Source organism: Alexandromys fortis, unplaced genomic scaffold, assembly GCF_014885135.2.
Source record: "Alexandromys fortis isolate MF-2015 unplaced genomic scaffold, M_Fortis_MF-2015_v1.1 scaffold_14, whole genome shotgun sequence".
NCBI classification, from domain to species: Eukaryota; Metazoa; Chordata; class Mammalia; order Rodentia; family Cricetidae; genus Alexandromys; species Alexandromys fortis.
Window position 1 is genome coordinate 16,534,393 of NW_026067910.1, and position 20,422 is coordinate 16,554,814.

Genomic DNA, 20,422 nt, shown 5'->3' on the forward strand with positions numbered 1-20,422 from the left:
AAAAATCTATATACTGCAATGCTATTTCATGGTCTGTAATACAGAATTAATAAGTAATTATTGGCAATAGTAATTCGTAGCAGTATTCTTCTAATCTCTGAATATAAAGCTTTCATAATTTTATGAACCATGTTGTGGATATAATTAAAATCTTTTAAAAGATTATGATAAAACCTGCAACCTACAACATTATCTTCCAATGTACAATGCTTCTTTAGAACCTAGAATGATGAATGTATCTGTACCAAATAACAACTCTAACCTAATAATGTTATTAGTGCGTCGAAACACCTGTGTTTCACATGGCAGAACATTCCTTTATAAGACCATGTCAGTGCAGAAGAGCATAAGGACTGCATGACATGAACTTAGTTATGTTCTTCTACAGTGTTCTTGTTTCCTCTCAGTCTTGACCCTTGCTGCAAAGCACTTTATTTAGTAAGATGCCAAAGCTAACAGAGGTAGAGTGGTCACCACCTTCTAACGCTCTTTCATTTCTTCTTTGATACAAAGCATGAGAAAATGTAACTAAGGAGACCAAGCCAAAAGAAATAGGAGATCTCGGCAAAGGTGAATCTGAGCATCTGTACCACTGAGCAGCATTTTAAAACATGTATATCAGGGAAAAAAAATGGGTAGCATAACTCATAATTGGTTTCTATGCCACAGTTTATAAATGATAAACTTAAGTGTTTTTTTTTCAAATAAATACACAGTTTGGGGTTGGTTTTATTTTTATGAAAACCTAGAATTTTCTGGTGTGAATTTGGGTCATAGGTCAGCACCATCCTACAGCACACTACCGTAATAGAAAGGCATCCCTACTTAGACTTCAACTGAATGAAGATTCTTCATTGAAAAATAGCCTCTTAATCAATACACAAATATACACAAATCATTTATTAATTCAGAAATAGTCAGAGCTCCTACACAAGTAACCATAATATTTTCTGAGTCACAATTTCTTTCAATAGATGTTGAACGTGCATTTGATTCCTCATAATAAGCTCTTCCTGTAAGAGCAACAGCAACAAAAACATGAACCTTATATATGTGGACAGAAAACAGGCAATTGGAGTTGGAGACATATGATGTTTTATATTATAAAAGCTTTGCAGTATGAACTTAGATTCCTTCATAACGCCGATCACAGATTTCTCATTATGCTTTGGACCCATATTCAATGTCAGTGACAAAATTTTATTTTTTTTCTGAAATCTAATTATGAGTGGAGTTGGCAGATTTCATCTTGTATCTATAGCACAGTTACAGAAAAGCATTTTTTAATCACTCTGCATTTGAGAAAAAGTACGCTTAAGAGGAAAATATATTATCCTGGCAGAGGAATATGAAAGATATGTAAACATTGAGTGGGGTGGGTTTCTTGAGTACCCCTCCCCCCCACACATACTAAAATGTCACTGTTGGAAATTATTACCTTAGGTGTGCAGAAGGCTATTTTGGACAACCTTCCATACCTGGAGGATCATGTCAGCCATGCCAATGCAATGACAACCTTGACTTCTCCATCCCTGGCAGCTGTGACAGCTTGTCTGGCTCCTGTCTGATATGTAAGCCAGGAACAACAGGCCGGTACTGTGAGCTCTGTGCTGATGGATATTTTGGAGACGCAGTTGATGCAAAGAACTGTCAACGTAAGTCCTGAACTATTGATGTCCCTGACAGATTTGATGTATGATACCTCAGAGAAGCTGATGAGTTCTTGAGTGGGCATTGGAGACTAGGAAATTATCTGTGATACATGGATGATGAATGCCCAGTGAAGACATAAAGTCTGCATGTTCCAAAATATTTCATTGTAGCAATGAACAGAACAAACCATTTAAAATGTATTATATTGCTAAATGTTGATTTTCAAATTATACACATATTTATGAATACATATGCAATGAAATTTTTAAAATGAAGTTAAATCTGTAACAGAAAGTAATTTAGAAATGATACAGGTATATTTGGCCTTTTTCATTAATATCAACTTAATTGTTTGATTGAAATAAATCCACTTGTCCATATTATTGCATGTTACCTATCAGCAGGTGTTAAGTGGTTTTGCTTTCATATGAAGACTTTACAGAAATAAAGATTTTGCATTTCATAACAAGTGTAAGATCATGACAATGATTTTACATAATGGCATCTGATAGTTGAGTGATTAATTCTCATGCCAAAATTATTTGTAGAATACTACTCAAAGGCTTGAGGCAGTTTGGTACAACATATTTCTCATCTAATCTTTTCCTCCTTAGCCATACAACACAGTTTTATATGGAATACTATCTTATATTAAAATTACTTTATAACAACACCATATGCAAAAGAGAATTAATTCCAAAAGTATGAATCCACATCAGTGTTCTGGATCTTACTGGCACCTATGCAGTATTCAGGAAGAGAGCTATAAAACTAACAACAGTTCTTTTCTACTGAATTAATGTAAGCAGAGACTCATGCTGAGGTGAGTCCCAGGACCTAGGGAATTGCAGACACCACAGGAAACTCTGCCTGTTATCTCTACTGTAAACAGCAGTGATCCTATTTCAGGAAGGGATGCTTTTCTCCTAAACTGAGAAGCTGGTTGTAGGCTTTCTGTCCTTTCAGAATGGTTATTTGTTAAGTCAAAACAAATCACTCTCTGGAGTAACTGGCATTTCTTAAAATCACAGACTGACTTTCTAAACAAAATTTCCCACAAGACCAGAGTGACTTTAAACACTGCGGAATTTGGCCTTTCTGTGAAATATCAGGAAACGCAAAAATATCTTATGTTCACGTGGGCTACCTGGGAAATTTAGAATCAGAAATGGGACTCTAGAAATGGTTTCCTCATATCCAAAGGATCATAAGTTTTCCGTGGGGATTATTGGGTGTAGCACAGGCAGGAGATGTTGGTAACGGAGACAACTGCCATTGTTGGTCTTTGGAGGTGGTCCCTGTGGTAGCTGTGAATATTGGAGTTCACTAATTCTAGACCTAAGTATCCATTTCGTGACTTCTTTTTATATTTTCTAATAACTCCCTCCACAAAGCTAAGGACATTCTACTTATTTTATTATGATCTGTGCATGAAGTCCTAGGAGCACAGAGAAAAATATGAGAAGAGCAACAACCAAAATAAATGAATCATCATCAGTTTATGTACCACTTCCCATGAAGCATAGATCTGGCTATGATTTGTAAGGCTCTTCAGCATATAATTTGATTTAAAGTCTATAAAATATTATAGTGAATATTTGTGTACTTTCAGGATTAATATCTCTTCTATGCATGGAGAATAAGTCCTCATCCAAAACAAGTTCATAACCTGTGGTGCCAAGCAAAATAATCACAGTATTCCTGAGACAGAGGCAGGAAGATCACAGAGATCTAGGGCAGCCTGGGCTACATAATGGTACCATCTTAAAGAACTCACACACACACACACACACACACACACACACACACACACGTACAAATTTTTGAATAAAGCAGTACTTTATTTTTGTAAAGATAATTTTCATGAATATCTCACTAGTATATGGGAAAATCTTTAAATATTTGTCCTATTTCTGTATAGATACATACAAAATTTATTGCTTTTGTTATTTTTAGATGATTATAATCACTTACCACCATCTTTACAGTAAATTCAACTTTGTAGGTCCTACTTTTAAAAGAGGGAGTTAGTGATTCTTAAAAATTTGAAATTTGCAAAGCTAATGTACTAAATAAATTTATGTAAAGCTACAATATGCAGAGCAATTCTCATATTCACATGAAAGTGAGTTTTTAATGATGATACGTTTTCTCACCTTGTTCTTTGACTCCATCTGTAAACTCTCCTTGTGTTGTTGACTGAGAAACAGTAGTCATTGGCCCGGCTGCTCTCTTAGTGGCCTTGCATTAGTAGACACTAAAGGCCAAACTTTGATGGAAGAGGATAGGGCAAATTTTAGAAAAATGATCAAGAGAAGTAGAACCTGGAGCCAAATGAGCAGAATAATATCAGGAGATGAGGGAGTAGTTACTTTTAATGTCTTTAAAGCTGTGATGTTGTACCATACTTGCCAAAGCTGTTGATGAATAAACCCCACGTCATCTCCCCCTCACAATTTTATTCTGGTATCAGTGAAATTATGCATACCATTAAAAATATAGTTGTCAAAAGCAGAGAAAGCCATTAATTGCTAGCTCTCTCAGAGAAGTAAAATAGTTTTTAGAGTTATTTAGTTATTATATGTTTCAGGATAACTTTATAAATTTTTTCTAATGCAAAAGTGATAAAAGAGTAACTAAACCAAGCATGTTTTCTATCTTTGGATATGGAATAAAATACAAAATAAAAATGAATTTTAGTATTTATAGTGTTACATTCCTAATAGATTTGAAACATTTTTTTCTGTTCTCTTATATGCTTTCATAGCATAAAAGGGATATATTTTCATTTAACTCATTCTTATTGTTGGAATTTAGTACAAAAACTGGCACATAGTAAATAAACATTGTATTAAAAATGTTTGCTAAAAAATGATATTAATGCTATGTCAAGAAGATTATTGATACTGAAAATTTTTTAAAATTTTTTCAACTTTCCGGGGGTATGTATTTTATCCATGTGATTATAATAAGTAGATGTTGCCCCAATGTGTCTATGAAGAAGTTAAACAGCATTGAACCAGGAAGCAGGGGATTCCATGGCTCAAGCAGATTCCTGGACGGCCAAAACACTTACTAAGCTTATGGCATTGTATATGTTATTGCTTCTTTATACTTCATTGTCTTAGTCTCAAGATTGTCATAGCAACTGTATTAGTATTTTAGTAGTGTAACATGCCAAGCATGTATGAACTATGTCTACAGTAGGTGGAATTGTTACAAGGATTACATAACGGATTGTGATGTAGGTGTTGTTTTTTATGTGTTGCTTTTATTGGCTAATTAATAAAGAAGCTGCCTTGACCCTGATAGGACAGAAAATTAGGTAGGCGGAGTAGACAGAACAGAATGTTGGGAGTAAGAAGCCGTGTCAGGCAGTTGCCATGATTCTCCCACTCTAGAAAGATGCAGGTTAAGATCTTTCCTGGTAAGCCAGCTTGTGGTGCTACACAGAATATTAGAAATGGATTAGATCAATATGTAAGAGCTAGCCAAGAAGAGGTTAAAACTAATGGGCCAGGCAGTGTTTAAAAGAATGCAGTTTCCGTGTAATTATTTCGGATAAAGCTAGCCATGCAGGAGCTGGGCAGCGGGAACGCAGCCCCGCCGTGGCTCCTACCACTACAGGATTGTCTGAAAGAGTCCTCGCAACTTGAAGACATCCTAACACTGGATTCAGGTGTTGACATTCCCATAAGCTAAAGTTTCCTTTAACAACTCCTATACAGATTTGCAGCACTTCAGGTCTTGGATTTTCAGATTACTGTTGTTTAACCACAGAGGTCTATGCAAATATTCTAAAACTTAAGGTATAGCTCATGTCTGAAATGCATCTGGTCGCAAGCATTTCAGATTAAAGCTACTGGATCTGTATTTGGGATTCATGAAACTGTATTTTCATTTGCCATGTATCTTGCCTTCACAGCCTGCCATTGTAACAGCAATGGCTCCTTCTCAGAGGTTTGTCACACCAGAACTGGGCAGTGCGAGTGCAGACCCAATGTGCAGGGGAGGCGCTGTGATGAGTGTAAGGTAAGAACCATGCTCACCTCCTTTCAATGATGGATTCCATACACATATTAAACAAAGGGACCAGAATTATTTCCTCCTGAAAATGGGATATCTGTGCTCAATGAAACGTTTTCTCAACTATAACACAATTGACTGTGCACTGCATTTGACCTGTGTTCCTACGTACAATTTTTTTATAATAATTGCTGTAATTTAAGTATTTACAAAACAAATAACATAAATTTAATTCTAGCCTGTGGGGAGTAAAATAATTCACCTTGGGGGAGGTGAAAATTTTCACTCCTTTTGCTTCCAACCAACCCCCCAACACATATACACACACTTCAAGTTCTGTCATTTAAAAGTTTATTTCAGTGGATTAACACTGGAAATAGTGAAGATTTTCATCATAGTTTTAGAACTATGACTGAAATTCTGATTGATTAAAATGAACTGTCCCATCAATGAGAATGTTGTTTTCAGTATCTGATTCCAGTGATAGCCCTGCCCCGTGTTGAGGTTCCCTCATGAGAACCTGCCAGTTTTGGCTCCTTTCACATAGATACCTTTTGTTATTCACAACAAGCAAGTCATCTTCAGATGTCAGACTGGCCTTTAGTAGAAAGTTTCAAAATACCCCTGCTTCTATCACTTGAATAATACCATATGATCAACTCTGCCTGTTTCCTTGTTTTTCCTTCTCTTGGGTTTTAAAGCTCAGTACGTGGTGGGACTCAGCGAAGCGATTCTGTGAGCTGTGTGACTGCAGTCCCCTGGGCTCTGTGTCACCACAGTGTGATATGACAGGAAGATGTATCTGTAAATCAGGCTTTGTAGGGAAACAGTGCAACCTCCGAAGGCAGGTGCACCATCCGGAGGAGCAGCCACACAGAGCGCAGCGGGTGCTGGGGTCACCTCGGATGTGGGGTTCCAGCGGTTCCAGAGGGTGCCCCAGGGGAACCTATTGGACCCCTGTGCCGGTACGCACTGCATGGTTGTGTGGGCATGCTATTTCCTGGGCTGTAGCTGAAGAGGCTTGGAAACCTTTTGCCGAATAATTTTGGTAACTAAGTGTGCAAACTGTTCGCTAAGTATGCAAATTGCAAATGCAGAAATTGTACAATGCCTGACTAAAGCCTGACTTTTAAAATTTGTGCATAAGTATCCATTAAGCATGGCTGTGGGGGTTGGAGAGATGTCTCATCAGTTAAAAGCATTGACTGCTCTTCCAGAGAACCCAAGTTTGAGTCCCAATACCTAGCTAAAAATATCTGCAACTTCCTCCTCTGGCCTCTGTAAGCACCAGGCACCAATGTGGTGCTCACACATACAAACGACTCATACACATAAAATAAAATATTTTTGAAAGCATATCTGTGGACAAACCAAATAAAAATTTTGTTGGAGGGAACCCAAGGTATCAAAAGTGACATTTCTAGAGTACTAACAGAAGCCTGACATATCATTTTCACTAAGGTTTTGCTAATTTTCAACCGTGATTCTGCTCATGTACACATCAAACACAAGAAACACATAACCCTCTTTAAATGAAGAACAGACACGAAGGAAGACTTTCCACTTACAAATATTTTCTTCATTAGGAGGCTCACAGCAATCTGCCTGTTGCCATAGTTCCAGTGTATCTAAATCCCCAGCATTTGCACTCATGTCAATGTACACACACACACATACACACACACATGCGTGCACACACATATACACAGACACATATACACACAGAGAGACACGTGCACACACACATACACATGCATGCACACACATGCACAGACACACACAGAGACACATATACACACAGACACACACATGCACACTCTCACACTACATACAATTTAAAAATAAATCTTAAAGTTCCAAGTAATAAGGCATCCTGATTGCCCACTTGTCTCGGTGGAGGCTTCAGGTCTCAGTGTTATGTGCCTCTGTTACAACACTATGCACAAAAGGGAGGTGGCTATAGCTATCTGAGGGATCGTCCTGGAAGTTCATACTTGTTATAGTTGGAGAACAGTGCTTGGCACATAGGAAGCAACATGCACCTGCTAGACTTTGTTACTACCACAGGTGAAAGGTACTGATGGGAGCCGTCAGTCTTTCTGTGGGTTCTGGAAGGGAGCTCTATGTAATCTCAGTTATAGACTACAAGATTGTTCCTCAACTTTATTTATTGGAGAGCTTTTCTTTGAACTGTGGAATAGATATATTAGTACCAATTTTACTAAAATTTCTTGTTTTATTAGGAAGTTTGGTACTTTTATTTGAACTACAATATATAAATATTAGAAAAGGATTTTAGCAACCATTTGTTTTATTTATTTCTTTATATAATCAGTCTTACAATAATTAATGACAGCTGTGATTTAGAAATCCATTTTATATTTGATTGATTTGTCCCTTAAAGGAATGTGCATATCTATACATACATATGTGTATTTGCTAAATGTGGAGGATTCCGGGAATAAAGATAATTGTTAAGTCCAGTCTTTACAAGCAGGCTTAGTATATGAAAAAAAGTTCAAATACAATGACTAATGGGAAGTTTTACAACTATAATTCAAATAGTTGAAAATTTAAGTATAGTGGGCTCAGTGGGGAAAGTGCTTGACATCTTGAGTTCCAGCCTCAAATCCACAGTGGAAGGAGAGGACCAGTCAGGAAAGTGGCTCTTCCACTCCTACATTGGTGCGGGAGACACATGCTCTACTGCAAACACACATCATACACTCAATATTAAGAAAAATAGTACATAAAATTTAGGTTTCTGTTTTGCTTCCAAAAAAACCGAAGCACATTATCGTTTAGACTCTTTTGGAATCCAAGTGTTTCTGTATATGTGGGTGTCTGGTGTCTGTGTTTGTGCATGTGTCATGGCTGTGGATGTGCATGTGGCTGTGTGTGTGTGTTTGTGTGTGCCTGGATGTATGTGTACATAATGTAATTGGAATCATAGTCTAGATAATGTGTATGCTGCTTTTAGAATTTTTATGTGATGTCGCATCATAAATGTATTCCTACCATTAAAACTGCTTCAAAATAGATTTTACTTAATTGCTTCCCATTTTATAGCATGAATGTACTATAATTTAATTTATTCAGAACTTTCTCTAACAGTGGAGATTTGAGTGTCACCAGAAATACATGCTATGATAAACAATCTGTAACGAGCTTGCTTGTTATTTAGTCATTGTTCTAATATCTGATAATTCCTCGGAGATTAAGGATTTTACATTGAAATATTTTTATTAATAAAATATTTTAATTTTTCTTTATATATATGTAGGTGAATTTAATTTTAAAATTATTTGTTGTCACTGCTTACATATGTTCTACTTTAATATGATGAAATCTGAATTACAAATAGAACTTAAAATAAGGCGAACAGTAAAAATTAACATGATTATCACATTCAATCAACTCATTGTACATTTTAAACAATGCAACTATTCTTAGCTAGTCATATTAAGTCTAATTCTCATTATAATTTTAATTTCTCAAATTTATTTCTAATACTGCTAACAATAATATTAAAAAATATAATGAAGCTTATTCATTTCTCTTTGGGTGATTCCTAATAAATGGCAAGATTAATTTTTACCAAGAAGTAATTATGAAGTCTAATTTTCCAAAATACAAATTATTTTGACAAAGAAGTAATTACAGGGAGTAATTTTCCAGATTAAAATGCCATAATAATGTGACATACTTTGTATTTATAAAAGAAAAGTGGTGTACATTAAGTATGATATGTGGTTCTCATTTTTCTAATAGTAGCGATGAGTCCTGAATTCACCAGTGTTTTTAAACATGGTTATCCTGGGCCTGGTAACATGCATTTCAAGGATGTCTTCACAGCTGGTAATACAAGCCTGGTGGGAGATGAATCGGTCCAGATAGACGTGGGACCCGCAGTTTCAAACTTGGATGAGCAGGCTGGCCTTACCTTTCTAATCTAGTGCCTTGATCTTTTCTCACAAACTGGCTTTAATGACTACAATCCTGATCATTATTATTGAAAAATGTCTTAACCAAGCACAGGTAGTTCACAAAATCTGAAAGTAATCAATTTAATATATTAGCAGTAAAGTGAGTAAAATGTTAAATTAAAACCAGGAAGGTAATGCGTAATCTATTTTACATTGCTATTAGAACCAAGGAAGATTATACAAAGGCTTTTGAAACTAAGATGTCAACATAGTGCCTATTTTGATAATTAATTTTGATGATATTTCTAATTAACCATACTTTTCACTTTGTCAACATAGAAAATCCACTGAAAAACAGACAGTTGTCAGTGCCACCAGAGAGCCTGGTGACTCATGGGTTCCTCACTGCTGACTGCTCTCTAGATTCTGTGCTTCTTGTTGGTATGAGTTCACTTGCTGAGATTTATATTTTCTTTTCTTTTCCACGCCAGCCTGAAACCTTCGGCCTGCAATTGGGAAGGGGGTGTGTTCCCTGCAACTGTAATTCTTTTGGCTCGAAGTCATTTGACTGTGACGAGAGTGGGCAGTGCTGGTGCCAGCCTGGAGTAGCAGGGAAGAAGTGTGACCGTTGTGCCCATGGCTACTTCAACTTCCAAGAAGGAGGCTGTACAGGTCTGTAAACGAGACTACTGTCCTGTGTATTTGTTCTTGGAGTTTGTGCTGCTGGTTCTTGTAACAGTTTGTTCTGTTAAAGAGAATGCAGGTTGAAAACAAGTATGTGATGCAGAATATTTAAAGTAATGAATATGCTATGTGTAATAATTAACAAATAGAACACAGCACAGTTGGGAACGCTCCCCTGCATGTAACTATGCTTGCAAGCATTGAGCAACAATCAGCAGATCCCGATGTAGATGTGCCCTTTTGTCTGTGTCCTCTATTCCCATGACTTCCACAGCTTGAAAAATCAAATTCCAGGGTTTTTGGTGTCATTGTTTCTTAGATTCCTTTTAAACTAAGAGAACTCAATTTTACCAAACACAAAATGGACACGAGACTTAAGGGAGTTTTGTTTTTTTCTTGATTTTTTTGTGTCTGGTAGAAAAACCAAGCTTGTATCAAAGTTGCCTCAGAAGGCTTTACATCCTGGGAGAGAAACGAGTTGTATCTTGATATTTATTTCATGGAAAAATACAGGATGTAGTTTCAAACATGATTCCTTGAAAGAGTGTTTGTCCTACGTCCAGCCAGAGCTTTCACACAAATCATGAACTAAACATAAACACATACACACACCAATTAATCAATCAATTAGCACCCTAGGAGTGAAATTAAAGATTGCAATTAGCTTTGATTTATATAACACAAATTTAGGGTTGATGTTATTCCAACAATGACAAAAATGATTTGCACCTTTGTTTACTAAGTTCTTTGACTGACAGCTCTTACCTCTGTACTGTACTCTCAGCACCATGGCAAGATTTTAAAATGTTATTATTGACTATTGAAGGAAATTCATGTGAGAATCAAAATAATATTGCAAAGTATTTAAGGTACCAGTGTCTTTCAGAGCACCTCCTGAATTCTACGCTGATGGCTTTCACCAGAAAAAAAGGGTGAAAAAAGTCATTTGTGACATGATAGAGATCACCTAAGACCTGCGTGATCTCTAAGCTAATACTCAATAGCACTAAAAGCTATAAAGAACCACTTAAAAAATATTCTGATCTTTAAGCGCAATTCTCATTAATATATCAGCACGATATGAATTAATGCAAAGCTTTCTAAGTTAGGGATTCTATTGCTGTGATAAAACATCCTGACCAAAAGCAACTTGTAGAAGAAAAGGTGTATTTCAGCTTACAATACTTAGATCACACCCCATCACTAAGAGAAGTCAAAACAGGAACTCAAGGCAGGAATCATGAGGCAGGAGATGATACAGAGGGCATGGAGGAATATAACTTAGTGGTTTGATCCTCGTGGCTTGCTCAGCCTGCTTTCTTATACAACCATGGACCTCCAGACTCTGGGTGGCAACATCCACATGAAAGTGGGCCCACCACCCACTTTAATCATCAATCAAAAAAAATTCTCCACAGGCCAGTATGTTGGGGGAATTTTCTCAGTTGAGGTCCTTTCTTCCCAAATAGTTTTAGCTTGTGTCAAGTTGATAAAAAAATAAAGAAAGAAAGAAAGAAAATAAAACTCTCCAGAACAATGCTGTTTTAATATTCAGTGAACTCTACTAGCAAAAGTTATTAATGAAAATAAAAATATTTAGAATTATAAAGTGATAATAACATACCAAAATGCCAACTTACTTGTAATTTAAGTCAGAGAAACAGAATAACGAGAAGTAAAAAGAAATCACACTGGGTATGATTATAAGTGCATATCAGTTAGTATTTTCCATGTCTCTGAAAAAATGGCTGACAGTGGGAACTTAAGTGCTTTTTGGGTTCATAGCTTGAGTTTATATTCTAACCTCATGAAGTGGACATGGTTTTAGGACTATAAGGCAAGCTGGTTCACATTCTGTCTGCAGTACAGGAAAAGAGAAATGAATGATGGCAGTCATCTTGCTGTCTGTTTCTCTTTATATTCAACAGGAGTCTTTACAAATTAAGAGTATAAGATTATTCCTCATGCTCTGTGTTTCCTCCTGCTAGGTGTACCCTCCTGCTAACCTCCTGTTACCTAGAGGTTACCCTAATAGATTCCTAGGAGTTTCCATTTTTCTAGGCATCCCAGATATGCCCCGATTTCAGTTATCTTTCCTGGTACTCTCTCCCTCCATCCTACCCCCACCTAATCTCCCCATTTGCCCATGCCCACCCCCTTCCAGAGCCTTCCCCAGCCCTCCTGTGTAGTCTCTTCTATTTTACCTTCATAGTGAGATTCATGTGCCCCCCCCCCGCCTTGAGGCTTTCTTGTTACTTAGCTTCTTTGGGTCTATGGATTGTACATCGTTATTCTTACTTTATACCCACCTATAAGTGAGTACATCTTTCTGGGTCTGGGTTACCTCACTCAGGATGACCTTTTCCCAGCATGAATCAGCTTTTTTTCTATAACCAGGCAGTGTTTCCAATGGAGGGATTGGGACTGTCACCTAGCCACATAACCTATGCCCCACAATTAGCCCTGCCTACAAGATATGCTGGGGTAAAGGTGGTGTAGAAATTATGGGAGTGCCCAACCAAAAACTGGTCCAAATTGAGATACATATCATGAGAAGGACCCCATCCCTGACACTGCCTGGAAGGATAGAACAGAGAGTCTGGACAGCCCAGAGACAGGATAGAACTAAACATGACTGGGGAAAAAAATTCAATGAAATGATTCCCAATCATATTTTGCAATACTCATAGATCATTGTCATCAAACAGTACCCAGCAAGTACTGGAAAGAGATACAGAGACCCACAGCCAAATACTAGGCAGACCTTGGAAAATCCTGTAGAAGAGGCAGAGAAAGGATTATGGGAACATAGGGGCTTGCTAAGACACAACTGCCAGCCAAAGAGCTTGTGTAGGTCTTTGTATATGGGCCCTCTGTCCATAAGTGTTGCATTGGAGAGGGCTGCTTGTTCATCCTGGCCACCTGGCTTGCTTAGCCCCAAAATAACCACACAGAAATTGTATTAATTAAATCACTGCTTGGCCCAATAGCTCTAGCCTCTTATTGGCTAACTCTCACAGCTTGATTTAACCTATTTCTATTAATCTGTATATTGCCATGTGGCAGTGGCTTACCAGGAAAGATTCAGCAATTCTGTCTCTGGCAGTTCCATGGCATTCCTCTCTGACTCTGCTTTCCTCCTCCCAGAATTAAATTATGTCTTCTCTGCCTACTTAAATTCTGCCCTATCAAATAGGCCAAGGCAGTTTCTTTATTCATTAACCAATGAAGGCAACACATAAACAGAAGAACCTCCTACACGACATAAGTTACAGTTGTATAGTTTGGTCTTCTTGTGGGCCTCCTAATAGTGGAGCAGGGGCTATCTCTGACTCTGTTACCTGCTATCAGGATCATTTTCTCCTACTTAATTGCCTCATCCAGCCTTAATAGGAAAAGAGATACCTGGTTTTATTGCAACTTGATATGTGATATGGGAAGTCCTTCTGTATATGTGTTGCTTTTTATTGGTTAATGAACAAAGAATCTTCTTTGGCTGTGATAGGGCAGAATAGAACTAGGCCAGAAAGCTAAACTGAATGCTAGGAGAAAGAAGGCAGGGTTGCCATGTAGCCCCCAGAGGAGACAGATGCCGGAACTTTGCCCGATAAGCCACAACCTTGTGGTGAAACACAGATTAATAGAAGTAGGTTAATTTAAGCTATAAGAGCTACTTAGCAATACACTTAAATGATTGGCCTAGCAGAGATTTAATTAATATAGTTTCTGAGTGATTATTTTAGGTCTGGGCAGCCAGGAAACAAACAAGTAGTCTCCGTAAACAGATATGTTGTGGTTAGGTGAGGCTTGCCCTTTTCTGAAGAGAAAGGAGGAGTAGTGGTTGGGGGAGTGGAAGGTTTTGGGAGGGAGAGATAGTAAAATGTGATTGGAATGTAAATTAATTAATTAATTAATAAAATACAAAAGAAAAGAGTATTCCTCATGCCAAATAGCCTATATGTATCTAGTGTTCCAATCAATAATTAATTTTATGACCTTGGATGTTTGCTTTGACTATGCCTTTTTTCTGCAAAATTCATCTTTATTTTAGGTTATCAACATTATCTATGTCATGAGGATTTGTAGGAATTCATTGAGTTAATAATAGATTTAGAGTAAAGACTGGCTATCAGTATTGTTGGTTTCTTACCATTATCTTTATTAACATTTTAAATTGCAATACACATTGTGCATTGACAGAGAAAACTAATTCATTGCTCAAGTATAATTACACTGAAATTCTACATAGAGAATTTCTATTTCCAAATAATGATTCAAACTGTCCCATCATGTTTCTTATTAGATAAATTTAGACATAATGCTATTTTTCTTCTTAATGAATGTCATATATAAATAAATCTATTATCTTAGAATTAGCAAAAATTATAGCAATAGCAAAGACAATAACCACTGCCATTTATTTGTACTTACTCTATGTCAAGCATGGTGTTAAACATTCACAGCTGCTATGAAACACTTTGATAATTATGACCCCTTAAAATTCAACTGAATCAAATATCTAACTAGACTCAATTAAAATGATTTAACCATCAGTTCACCAACTAAAAGCTTTCCGACAACACTGATCTTCAATTTGAATTCAAGTATTTGGTGTGTATTTATTTTTTGCAATAACTTCTTTTAAATCAAGTGCTGTGCTTAACTGTATTCTTTCCAGTTGAATCGAGTCTACACACTGAGTGACATGCATCACTTCTCATGGTTGGCTTTGAAGGGCTTCTGAAAGCCAATTCTTACATTCTTTGAGGACAAACAATAAGTAGGAAATTCATATACTTATAGTTTATTTCTAGTGAGAAAAATACTTTGGAATTAAAGTACTAAATTGGGTCGTAAAGAAATTAGAAATTATTTTAAAAGTTTCATGATGGAACTATTTTAAAAGATACATAAAACTAAAATATATTCTGTTATTTGCAACTACATACATGGTGCACTAGATTTAAGATACTGGGTTTGTTGGTTTTATTGAAAATCAATATTATCAGGAAGAAAAGAGTTAATTTTTACAGCAAAGGAATGTATTTATAAATATATACAGCCTAAATTCCATTTAAGTCCTAGGACCAATACTAGAAGCTTGACTCCACCCCTACACAACAGGAAACAGCCAGATGAACACAGCTTCCTTATCCCTATGTAGTCTCTTAGGATCTAGAACAAAGAGACCTGGTGAGAGAAGAAACTCTGAACAAGAAAGTCACTCTCTGATAGCACATGCAGGTACTTATAGAGCTCCAGACAAAAGGGACAACATACCAAGTTCCTTTGGATTTGAAGCTGAATAGACCATAGATGGATTGTAGATGGACTTCTACCTCAAAGTTCCCTTCTCTGCCCTACTAAACCCCCAAACACCCCGAACCTCAACACACAAGGACCCACTGACCTGGAAAGATGGCTGTCCCTCGTTGTCCTAATTATCAATAAATGAAATAAATACATGAACAAAAACATTAGAATTTATAGTATCTGGGTAGATTATAAATAGGAGAGAATTAGCAATAGATATCTTTTCCTTCTTGAAATAGAAAAGTGAAAAGTGCTAAAATTTTGAAATTACTAAGTGAAATGCAGCAATTATTGATGTAATGCTTTGTGAAATATTACTATAGTATAAATAACAAAGTATGTACATCCCCCATTCAAGGATTTTTAAACATAGTATCAAAAATGAAAAGAACAAATTACTGTGTTAAGAATTCACCATGTTATATCAAATTTTGCCTTTCTTTGATTGATCTTTGCTTTTTTTCTTTCCCTTGTGCAGCTTGTGACTGTTCCCATCTGGGCAACAATTGTGACCCGAAAACTGGCCAGTGTATTTGCCCTCCCAATACCATTGGAGAAAAATGTTCTGAGTGTGTTCCCAACACCTGGGGTCACAGCATTGTCACCGGCTGTAAGGTGAGTGGATCACTGTTGTCAGCTGATTGTTTTCTTAAAGAGTTTCCATTCAGTCCAGGTCTGTAACTGAACACTGCAACCCAATATCACATCACAAAATAATATAGAATCATCAATGACTGTCTTTTAAAGACACTGGTCATTATTTTCCACTTTACTGTGGCAGACACACTTATTAGTTGAATTCATGATGCCTACAAAATAGAAGGGGAAGGGAAAATCTATACTAAAACTTCAAATAACTATCTCATTCTAAGAAAAAGAAAATACATCTGTGAAACAAGAGAGACCAAAAAATTAATTTGCAAATATCCTATTAAAATTGTGTCAAGTTAACTTGGCTTTAATTTACAAGAAGTGATTAAAGGAAATCTGAAGAGTAAAATTAACTAGCTTTTGTCAGAAGAGTCTTGTTTTCCCCTATGCAGAACAAGACTCAGTCTGAGCATCAGCAGCAAAGAATCACCCATGAAGTATTCGTGAATGATGCCACAGGCCAGGACCCAGTGGCTTCAGTGAGGTTGTGGTGTGGGCTGCTGAGTGCAGACACCTCATGCTTAATTGAATCCACTGATTTGGAATAAAAAAGGAGAAGCCCTAAGGACTTCTAGGCTCCATTCTGGAAAAAGTGGAATAGAACATACATATTCCTTTTAGGAATTACAGGGAACATAGGAACTTCTGGAAGATGGGCATTCAGGGAAGGCTTGGTTCTTTGTTGCTCAATGTTTGCCAATCACTAATTAAATGAGATTAAAACTCATTTATCTAATGTGCAATGAGCTTTGACTTAGTATTGCAATAAGCTAACCATCCCTTGTGCCTTTTTGAAGTCAGCTCTCATGGCACACGCCTTTTATCTCAGCACTTGGGTGGCAGAAACAGGCAAATCTCTGTGGGTTCGAGGCGAGCCTGGTCTACAAGAGCTAGTTCCAGGACAGGCTCTAAAACTACAAAGACACCCTGTCTCGAAAAAACAAACGACAACAACAACAACAACAAAATCAGCTCTCCTTTACCCCTCCTGTTGCTACTGTGTTGAGCTTAGTGATTTCCTCACCTATATGAAACCCTCAGTTGTTTTCTTTTTCTAGTCTCGAGGGCAGTGAATTTGATTTGCCTTCCATCCCCTACTTTTGAAGTTTATCATCATACTCCAAAGATCAGAAGTTTGTTCTATTTAGTTGCTTAATAATATTACACTGTATACTCTCCTGTAACTTGCTTACCTGTTTACATTTAATACACAGTTTAGAACATTCATTAATTACTTTTCTATGAGCATTAGTGTGGGAGTCAGCAGTTTATTCACAAACCAAAAATTTTAATTTCTCTTAAGAATACTCCATATCTTTGCCAACACAGACAATTCTGACTATTTTAATTTTAATGATTTAGTTGGTTGTTCATTCCTATCTTTTGCAATCTTTTATGTTAAACAATGGTGGGAATTGTGTTGCTTATTTAATTAGCAATTGTCTAATTATGTATATCCTTTTATGAAGCTATTACAAATATTTTGCTCACTTTTATTCTGAGGTTGTTTCCCATTGATAACAATAATTATAAGAGGCTTGTATGTATTCTAAGTGAACATTCTGTAACACACACACATTAAAACTAAAAATATAACTTGTCTTTTACTTGGTATCTTTATATAATTTTTATACAAATGAATAAGTTTCTTGCATCATTTCTTTTCTGGATTCTGTTCCTTATATTTTGCCTTGGAAGAATATGTTTTCTTAGTCTAAAGATTTCTTTCCTGTGATTTTCTTTATAAAATTTTATAATGTTAGCTCTTCAATTTGGGTTCACATTCCACATTTAATAAGTTTTCTCTAGTTTGAGGTAATCAAATTCACTTTTTTTTAATAGCTGTCCAATTTTTCCAACATCATTTATTGAAAAGACTTCCTGTTTAATTAGCTTGGTTTCTTTATTAAAGTAGTTGGTCTCATGTTCATGATTCTTGGAGTCTTCTATTTTCTTATGTAATTGTGTAAACAGTGTGTTGTTTTGGTTGCTGTAGTTTTCTAGGAAGGAATGAATCATAACTACAAGTCCTCCAGCTTTAGTTCTTATTCCCCGCATTTTGGGGGGACTTTGGGTAAAATGCGTTGTATATTCTGTTGCATGCCTGTGCACTGTTTATTCACTGATCATCTGGACCCCTGTGATGCTTGCTTTTATGTTTTCATAGGGAAGGTGTCAAAAATACCCTTAAATCTATGGCAAATGAGTCTCCCTCTGACCCTTCTTATAACCCAATTTATTGTTGAATTTCTCCCATCTTATAATCGGAACTGTTAAACAACCTAAGTTTTCTGTGACCTCTAGAAAGGTTTCATCCTAGATGTCTTCAATGTTTTCCTTTCTCCTACCACAGAGCTTTGTTTCTTTCCTGTGCACATTAAATTCAAGCAAAGCCTCAACCATTTTCCTGCATGTCTCTAGACTTCTCACAGCACAGCTCCCATTCTGAGCACACTGGGTTTGCTCCTGTAAATTTTAGCTTCTTCATATTTTCAAAGCAAGTACCGTTGTCTCTCAGCTCAACTCTCTGATTTACTTTTCTCCCTAGCATTACAATCTTGAAGCTGCCTCTATTCACAATATCATTTCTTTCTTTTTTTCTCAGAAATAACAATTTTATACTTTATTATCCAACATCTAAAATCTTCTTGTTTTGTTTTTTGATGGCTTTTTTTTTTTTTTGCCTTCGTCATTTAAACACAGAGGTAGATTTTAAAAATAAGTAGGTGTTATTTTAGTGTGTATATGTAACAAGTCCGGGTAAGATGAGAGTCACACTGCACCTACTGGGTTTAAAGTGGTAAATAAAGGCATTTTAAAAGGGGGTGAGAGTCCTTTCAGTCAGTGACCCTGAGTTTAGGAACACTGAAATGTGCCAACAAAGTGTGGCCTCCTGAGCACGATGACACTCTCCTGGGTAGACAGGTAGACTCTATTTTTGACTGAGTGGTTGTGAACCATCACTACCTGTGATAAAAGGGAAGAAGATCATGAGCTCCCCCACTCCGAGTGAGGAGATCTGGACAGTGGATTAATTCTAGAGGAGGAAGAGTCGCTATTACCTAAGGTGTGGCTCCTCATGGGGCGTCCATGCTCTGGTGGCTGCCCCACCCCAGGAGTGCCTTGTCAGCACAAACTGGAGCTGATGACTTATTTCAAGATCAGAAAAGAGAACACAGACTAGGAGGTTTAGAAAGCTGGGGAGTAGATCTTGCAAGAGTTACCAGAAGGAGTTGATGGTGAACATATTCCAAAGACATTTTACAAAATTCTCAGAGAATTCGTACAAATTTAAAATTGAGTGAACACTGGCCTAGAATACACTGACCTCAGAAAGAATTTAAATATTGGTAAGTGTTTAAGGAAGTTCAGACCACGCCGCAATATGTGACTCGAAGTCACAAACACTAGACAAGATGGTCATTTTCTTACTTCTCATGGTATTGAGTTGACTTTCTATAATGCTGCATTTTGAAAAACAGTATTTCTTTAAGTATTTGAAAGTTTTTGCTGAGGGTAAACAGTGCTCTAGGTTTCTAAGTGATTATTATTATTATTTGCATTTTAAAGTCAAACCTGAGTATCCACTCTGTCACTTGGAATTGCAAAATAAATAAGATTCATAGGAGTGCATTCTGGCCACAAAGCATTAAACAGGGCCAAATTGTAAGGAAATTCTTGAAATTAAAGCTGATACTTTATGGTTAGTATAAAGCAGGGTTATGACTTAACATCTACGAAAGTTATTTGGGGCATATTCTTTTACTGGTAACTGAATAAACATTTTGTTGATTGAAGTCTCAATTGAATTTTATTATTTTGAACTATTGTTTAAAGCAACCTAAATTTCTGAGTAACTGCACATTTTGCTACTCAAATGATTTATAAAAATCATGTGGCTACTAGAAACTATTGACAAGCATACATTCTACCATTTAAAAACTTTGGTGAATATAATTTAAAGCAACAGTAGTTTGGAAGGGAGAAAGTCTCTTCTTTTTTTTGCCATGGAGAATTCCTCCAAGCTGAGGTGTGTGCACACACGTCATTTGAGCTGTCCTTGCAGTAGAATACCAAGCCTGCCATCCTTCACTAGCAGAGGAAAGGCGAATAAACCCTCTGTTGCTAAACAAACATTACATCCAATTATAATTTAAGTTTGATGTTGG

The 20,422-nt window shown here is 36.6% G+C and overlaps 1 protein-coding gene across 1 annotated transcript in view; it reads left to right on the plus strand.

Annotated features, from left to right (window-relative positions):
- Lama2 (laminin subunit alpha 2) overlaps nucleotides 1-20,422 on the plus strand; it is a 586,091-nt gene that overhangs the window by 363,337 nt on the left and 202,332 nt on the right. Inside the window, exons 19-22 of the mRNA XM_050138074.1 lie at nucleotides 1,444-1,655; nucleotides 5,579-5,685; nucleotides 10,097-10,277; nucleotides 16,081-16,217. Of these exons, the coding sequence (XP_049994031.1) occupies nucleotides 1,444-1,655; nucleotides 5,579-5,685; nucleotides 10,097-10,277; nucleotides 16,081-16,217 (637 nt within the window). The remainder of the gene's footprint in view (nucleotides 1-1,443; nucleotides 1,656-5,578; nucleotides 5,686-10,096; nucleotides 10,278-16,080; nucleotides 16,218-20,422) is intronic.